The sequence below is a fragment of the Myotis davidii genome, unplaced genomic scaffold (assembly GCF_000327345.1).
Source record: "Myotis davidii unplaced genomic scaffold, ASM32734v1 scaffold228, whole genome shotgun sequence".
NCBI classification, from domain to species: Eukaryota; Metazoa; Chordata; class Mammalia; order Chiroptera; family Vespertilionidae; genus Myotis; species Myotis davidii.
In genome coordinates this window covers 63,398-71,379 of record NW_006300104.1, presented here as the reverse complement: position 1 = coordinate 71,379, position 7,982 = coordinate 63,398, and the positions used below count along the sequence as shown (strand labels likewise).

General features: G+C 44.1%; 1 protein-coding gene across 1 annotated transcript in view; it reads left to right on the top strand.

The window, feature by feature from the left end:
- PCSK5 (proprotein convertase subtilisin/kexin type 5) overlaps positions 1-7,982 on the top strand; it is a 416,138-nt gene that overhangs the window by 385,889 nt on the left and 22,267 nt on the right. Inside the window, exons 30-32 of the mRNA XM_006776508.2 lie at positions 2,585-2,802; positions 3,693-3,935; positions 6,983-7,213. Of these exons, the coding sequence (XP_006776571.2) occupies positions 2,585-2,802; positions 3,693-3,935; positions 6,983-7,213 (692 nt within the window). The remainder of the gene's footprint in view (positions 1-2,584; positions 2,803-3,692; positions 3,936-6,982; positions 7,214-7,982) is intronic.

The window sequence follows — 7,982 nt, the reverse complement described above, 5'->3', positions numbered from 1 at the left end:
CTCTCTCATTGATGTTTCTCTCTCTCTCTCTCTCTCTCTCTCTCTCTCTCTCTCTCTCTCTCCGCCTTCCTCTCTGTAAAAAATCAATAAAATATATTTTTTAAAAAGATGCTATTTTTTGCTAAAATCGTTAGACTGAAAATCGAGGAGCATCTTATACACAGAAGTCAGCCAAGCAGGGAGCTGCCCATACCTTGTCAAACAGGCTTCCTCCAATCATGAGCCTTGTTGTTACTGACATCAGCTGATGCCGCAATTGGAGGTTAAGGTGGAAAGTGCACAGATGCAACAGGGACCTGAGCGTTCTGAGCCCATAAAGATATAAAAAAATAAAAAGATAAATACTGGTAAGCGATTGTCTTTACTCTGCAAAATTCAAACTGAATGTAAACAAATATGAAAAAGAGCATGGAAATAGATCTGCAGAGAGATAATTTGGACCTCCTCCCACTGAGTGTATGATCAGAAGTGGAGAAAACAGGAAGAACAACTCCTTAAAATGCCAAAAAAATAAGGCCTTAAGAGGAAAACCAGCAAAACGGGTGAACTTGGAGCAGAGACTTAAGACTTGGATTATGGAGCAGCGCCAAAGTGGCTTATGTGTGTCAACCAAACTTATTCAATGTCAGGCAAGAAAATGACATTGTGAATGAAATGAACATTGTTGATTTTAGAGTAAAGGCAAAATGGTGCTTCAATTTCATGAGGAGAGAAGGGCTGGCCATGAGGACACAAACAAGTTAGCTCAGAAAATGCCACCAGTTTATGAGGATAAAATCCAACAGTTTCACTCCTATGTCATACAACTGCTTGATTTTGAACCAAGTCAGATTGCAAACATGAATGAGATGACTCTCAATTTTGATGTGCCTTCCAACAGAACTGTTGATGTGAAAGGAATCAAAACACTGGCAATCAAAACAAGTGGCCATGAAAAGACACACTATAGTGCTGTGTTTTCATGCAGTGCGGATGCTACTAAACTGCCTCCTATGCTTATCTTTAAGCGGAAAATGTATCCTAAAGAGACCATACAACCTGGCTTTATTGTGCAAGTTCAAGAGAAGGGATGGATGAATGAATACATTATGGCCATTTGGTTTGTAAAGGTTTGGTCCAGAAGACCTGAGGGGCTCTTAAAGAAGCCAGCTCTACTTGTCTTTGATCAGTTCCAAGCACATTTAACAGAAAAGACAAAAAGGGTTGCATCAGATTTGCAAACAAACCTAGCAGTTACTCCTGGTGGGCTTACAGGTCAGCTACAGTCACTAGATGTTTCAATCACCAAGACATTTAAAGCCCTGATGAAAGAAGAATGGAGTAGATCGATACAAAAAGTAGGTGATACCTTGACACGGACAGGATGAGTGAAAAAAACAACCATTACTGAGGTCTGCATTTGGGTCCTAAACTCATGGTATGGCATCAAACAATAGGTGATTGTGAAGTCCTTCAGGAAATGTGGAATCGGCAATGCCATGGATGGAATTGAGGACGATCTCACATATATAGACAGTGACTCAGCAGTCAGCAGTGATACAATAGAAGTTGAAGAAATTGATATGTCTGGAACCAATAGTGATGAAGAAGAGAACAGTGATGCAACCGAGGTTGAATACCAGGGGTCCGCAAACTCATTTGTCAACAGAGCCAAATATCAACAGTACTTCTTCAAAATAGACTCGCCCAGGCCGAAAACCGACTAATGCACATGGGCCACGAAGTTTCAATCGCTCTGTATGCGCGCCCGCACGTGGTATTTTGTGGAAGAGCCACACTCAAGGGACCAAAGAGCTGCATGTGGCTCGCGAGCTGCAGTTTGCCAAACACAGGCCTAAACTGACAGTCGGACATTCCCTGAGGGGTCCGGATTGCGAGAGGGTGCAGGCCAGGCTGAGGGACCCCCGCTGCACCGCCCCCCCCCACATAAATTTCATGCACCAGGCCTCTAGTTACTAAATAAAAATGTATTTTGTTTTATGTTTAAAATATTGATTTCTTAATTTTGAGTTGGAAAAGTGGGGGGCGTCTTGTATATGGTGGCATCTTATACACGGAAAAATACAATATACTCCAATAGCAGTGCTCCAAATGTTTGGTGCTGTATGCAAATGTTATGTGAGTGTGTTCAAAAAAGCCATCAGTGGTTGGCTGGGAACATCCAAAAGCGAAAATCCTTCCAATATTAACGGTAGTAAATCTTTTGAGCCTTTTAAAAGTCGTTTTTTTGAATTTGCTAAATTGAATTTTTATTTTAAAAAATGTATTAATTGAACAGACAGCATTTTCTGCTCTAACAAGAAAAAAGAAATTAAAGTCAGAGATTAAAAGAGGGAAATCAGATGACTAAAGTTTATATAAATTAAAGCTGTTTTCAAACAAACCAAATTCACAAGGGTGATATCTATCCCTTTTATTTTTCCAGACTTGATTTTTTACCATACTTCCTCAGGAAATCTGATTAATTCATTTTGGCCGACATGAGCAGCAGTCCTTCGTTTTCAGCCCTAACTTCTTTGTCACCAGGTGTGAATCATTTTCCTGCTTGGACGGCTTCCCCAGTAGCTCTCTCTTCTCCCCACAGGGGCTTCTATGCAGAAGAAGGCATATGCAAACGCTGTAGCTCCCCTTGCAGAAAATGTGAAGGAAATGCCACCAACTGCCAAGCTTGTGAAGGGAGCCTTGTCCTGGACCAGGGAGTGTGCCAGGAAACCTGCTCTGAGAGGCATGTGGCCGTGGAGGGGGTGTGCAAGCATTGCCCAGAGATGTGTCAGGAGTGCATCCATGAGAAAATCTGCAAAGGTACCTGGGAGCATCCCATGGGAGTGTGTGGCTCTGCCGAGCTACCCCAGCTGGGGGCCAATCAGCTGAGGGTGGGATGTCCAGGCAGAACCGGGAGGAACCTTCACTAAAATGTATCAACCTCTGTGCATGTCACTGACAAAAGTGAGGGTGAGGTAAAAACCTTTCCATTTTGGATTCTGCAAGTTAACACAGACAAGAGAACCTTTTGTATGATTTTGTCCATACCCATGTACAGTACTGTTCAGTATTGTTAATTCTAAGAATAGCATTCTGGCAAGGAATTGTTTTCTCTGGAATTATCTTCCAAGAAATGCTGATTTCCTCTCCAGACCAAGACAGACTCATTTAATTGGTGCTATCCTATCCAAAGTGTTTTCCAGAATTCCCTTCCCCCCTGAAATAAGAGAACTAACACAAACCCACAATGCATTCTTCATACTGACTAACCATGTATATTTCATTAGTCTACCCTATCAGTGAGTGAAAAATTACCTTATCCAAGAGTTCCTATACTGCTTTGTGCACAACATAAAGCCTGAGGTGCTGGATACAGCTTGGAAAATTTTAATGCTTTCTGGGCTTTTGGAACAGTACCTCCAGTGTCTCAGCCATCACATATCTGCCACAGCATTACAATTTTTTGCACCTCCAAGGGGCAGATCATTTCAAGATAGAAACCCAGCACCATCTAAACAGGTCTCCATATGTGGTCTCCAATCCAAAGTCAAGGCTTTGGGGACACGGATGATGTGCCCTGGCTGGGTGGAGATGGGGCAAGTGTACACTCAGGTCAAATGAGGCAAAGTGGTGGAGGATGGGCCAGCCACTGTGGAAGGAATTCCTTTCTCCTGTCTCCCTGAGAATAACTGCTGCTTCCCTACCCCCAGAGTGCATGCCTGCCTTCTTTCTACACAAGGATATGTGCCATCAGTCCTGTCCCCAGCAGTTCTACAAGGATGAAGACACCCACCAATGCCTCCCCTGCCACAAAGACTGTCTGGAGTGCAGCGGCCCCTCAGCAGACAACTGCGACCTCTGTGCTAAGTACTTCACCGTTCTCTATGACGGGCAGTGCTTGTATAGGTGTCCAGCAAGAACTTACTATGAAAGAAAGACTAATGAATGCAAAGGTAAAGACTTCGGGGTACATGACCAAGTGATGAATCCCAGGGAGCCTGATGGGATAATGGGCTTTGACCAAGACCAAGTAGGATGTGGGGTTTGCACAGTTCCAGCCCCAGAACTGTTGTCCCACCCATTCCCCTCATATTTTGAATCTGCTCTAATTTCTTTTTTTAATATATTTTATTCATTTTTTACAGAGAGGAAGGGAGAGGGATAGAGAGTTAGAAACATTGATGAGAGAGAAACATCGATCAGCTGCCTCCCGCACACTCCCCATTGGGGATGTGCCCACAACCAAGGTACATACATGCCCTTGACCGGAATCGAACCCGGGACCCTTGAGTCCGCAGGCCGAATCTCTATCCACTGAGCCAAACCGGTTAGGGCTCTAATTTATTTTTTTAAATGAATCATTCATTAGCTTTGATCATATAACTTTTGTCAGCAAGGAATAATGTTGACCCTCCACAACAGTGGCTGATCAAAAAGGATTCTCACATGAACATTTACAAGAGATAATGAGCCCTCAAAAGTCACCCAAAATGGGAGATTTTTCTTAAAACTTTAAGCCATTAAAAGTTTATAGCTGCATACGGAGAGCTGTACCATAGAGGATTTTCTCAGTGCCTCTTGTCCCCCTTCATCATTTGCCTCCCTAAAGCTACCAGCTCCTACTTTGGGTCCCCTAATTCATGTCCGACTGGACACTTCAATCCCTACATGCTCAAGAAAGAGCTATTACTTATGCCCTCTTATGTTTTAACTGGGCGTGAATTCTTTGTCCTTACTGGTTTTCAGGGAACATAGTTTTTAATAAATTGCCCATTACTAGGGGAATTCTCAAGCAAGTGAGAGGCATTCTGGGGAAAGGAACTTTTCTCTTTTCCCCCCATTTTATTAAGGTGTAATTGACATATAACATTGTGTAAGTTTAAGATGTACAAAATGACGATTTGATATACAGATGTGTTGAGAAATGATGACCACATAAGGTCAGTTAGCACATCTATCGTCTATGTACGTAGTTACCTTTTTTTTTCTTTTGGTACGAACATTTAAGATCTACTCTCTTTGAAACTTTCAAGTGTACAATATAGTATTGTTAACTAGAGTCGCAGGATTCACTCCAACTAGGCAGACAGCGGTAATTTCGCCCCCAGTGTTGCCTCCACGCAAACACAAGATAGACAGATATCTAGAGGTAGGCCCCGGAAACCCCGTGAGAGCCTGAGGGTGAACTCACATGGCAGAAGCAACCTTGGGCCATTCACATCCAAGAACATACCCAGGGAATAGTTCTTTGTAAGACATAAAGATATAATGTACCTACCCCTAAGGCTTTCTGCTCGAGCCTTATGATCCGGATAAACCCTTTTGTGTGTCACGTACATTCTTTAATGTCAGGGTCCCACCCAACTACTTGTGGAAGAACATGGACTTGAAGATGGGCAGCTGTGCCTGTATAGCAGAAGGGGAGAGAGGGAGGGAGCCTGCGGAGTTGGGGGTCAGCTCCCACGAGAAGTGTAGAGACTCAGCCAAAAGCCTGCAGTGCCATCTTGCTTGTACTGGGGCAGGAACTGGGGATCCACTTCTGGCCTTTCTCTGGTGCTCAATAATAAAAGTAATTTGCCATATAGAGAACGTAACAGGTCTCAGAGTACTTACTGTACTTAATTTACCTGATTCAATTTTCTCATTGAGAAGGGCCCCTGGTCCTCATCCCCGTTTGCCCACTGGTATCAACTGGAGAGCTTTTAAAAAGTACAGATACCTGGGCTCACTCAGACCAGCTCCACTGTTGGAAACTGACTTGGGGTCTCTCCATGCAATGCTATTGCATCTTACACCAGCTGGCATTAGAAGTGACCACCTGCCTTTCCAGAGAGAGAAACAAGGACCTGACCTGCAACTTAAGATTTGAGTAGGTATAGAGAAGCATCTGTAATCAAGCAATCTCCAAGCAGGATTCTCCTCTGAGGAACATAAGGACTTGGGATCCATTCTGATCACCTCAAATTATCCCCTATGACAGTGATGGCGAACCTTTTGAGCTCGGCATGTTCCCTTTTCTGAGGCACTGGGGCAGAAAGAGCAAGAGATCTTGTTAAGGTCCTGGGTTAAGCTCCTGACCCTGCTCTTTTCCAGCCAGGTGACTTAGCACCTCCAGCCTCAATTTCCTGATACAGATAAAATGGGATGGTGATAATCACAATAATAATACTGTGTCTATTAAACAGTGAGTGCTTACTGGGGGCCTACTATGTGCCATGTGCTCTTCAGGCCTGTGGAACAGCAGGAAACAATACAGAGTTCTGCCTTCTGGAGCTTACATTCTATTGGTGAAGGCAGACTCTAAAGAAGACAGTCAAAAGGCAAAATAAGGCAGGGAAGGGAGACATGAAGTTAGGCAGAATGGAGCTGAAATTAGAGAAAAGGGGGCCTGGAAGGTACCACTGATAAATGGAGGGAGCAAACCACGCATATTCCTGGGAGATGAGAATTCTAGGCAGAGGAAACAGCACTGCTAAAACCCCGAGGTGGGAGTATGTTGTTCTTAAAATATCTAAGAAATATTTCCGAGTGCCTATTATATGCCAGGCCCTCCTAGGCATTGTGCCTTCACAAATGAATATAAAAGAGACCTTTTTACTCAACAGGTAATGGTAATATATACCAATGCTAGTGACAAGCTCAAGGTATTTTTGGAGGTCATTGGAGGACCACAGAATAGGAATTATGATGGTGACCATTCTGCTGCAGAATTGCCTCTTATTTCGTTGTAGTTTGGGTAATTATAGTGAGTCTTACTAATAATTTCTGAGGTGGCTGTTGCAGGAAGGGCCTAATTATTACAGAGAATATGACACAGCAACAAGAATGCTCCAACAAGAATGTACCCAACTCATGACTCCACACTGTTGGTACAGAGCCCTGGAAATCTCTGGAAGAAGCGAGGAAGACATGTGAATAACCTTCCCAGGGGGAACTGATTTCTTCCTGGGGCACCCTGGCCACTCTCACTGTCTGTCTGCCACCCCCACCCTGCCCACAGATTGCCCCAGCTCCTGCCAGACCTGCTCATCACCTGGCACCTGCACAACCTGTGTGGAAGGCCTGAGGCTGAACAGCCACGGGGACTGCGAGCCTCACAAGGAATGTGCCCCCTCCGAGTACTGGGATGAGGCGGCTCTGGGCTGCAAGCCCTGTCACACCAAGTGCTTCCGCTGCACGGGGCCCTCTGAGGACCAGTGTCACACCTGCCCGAGGGACAGCCTCCTCCTCAGTGAGTCACTTTCCGCTGAGACGGGCTCTGCTTTCCCCCCCATCTGGGGAACTACCTTTCATGATGCCTGGTGCCCATAGATATTGGTGTCTTTCTTCTTAATTTTTTACTTTGTGTCTAAAAATGTTTCAGACCCACAGAAAAGATGGAAAAGAGAGAATAGTCCATGGCACACCACACATATGCCCTTTAACCACCTCTTCTTTTGTTAATCTTTTACCCCTTTTGCTTTATCAGTCTTGTTCTTGTTCTCTCTTTCTTTCTCTCTCTCTCTCTCTCTCTCTCTCTCTCTCTCTCTCTCTCTCTCTCTCTCTCTCTCCATATGTATACATAATTCACCACAAATCTTTTCTGAACCATTTGAGGATATGTTTCGTACACCATGGCCCCTTTCCCACAAATACTTTAGTATGCATTTACATCCTAAGACTAGGAATGCTTTCTAACATGACCACAGTGCAGTTGTCAACACTAGTGAATTTAGCACTGATACCATACTTTAATATCCCATTCATATTTATAATTGTGTCAATTCCCCTTTAGAACAGGGTCCAGTTCACAGTCATGGCATTTAGATGCCATGTCTCTTTAGCCTCCTTTCTTGATTGATTTCAGAGAGGAAGGGGAAGAGAGAGAGAGAGAGAGACATCAATGATGAGAGAGAATCATTGATTGGCTGCCTTCTGCAGGCCCCCTACTGGGGATCAAGCCCCAAACCTGGGCATGTGTCGTGCTGATCAATGTTTCTCTCTCATCGATGTTTCTAACT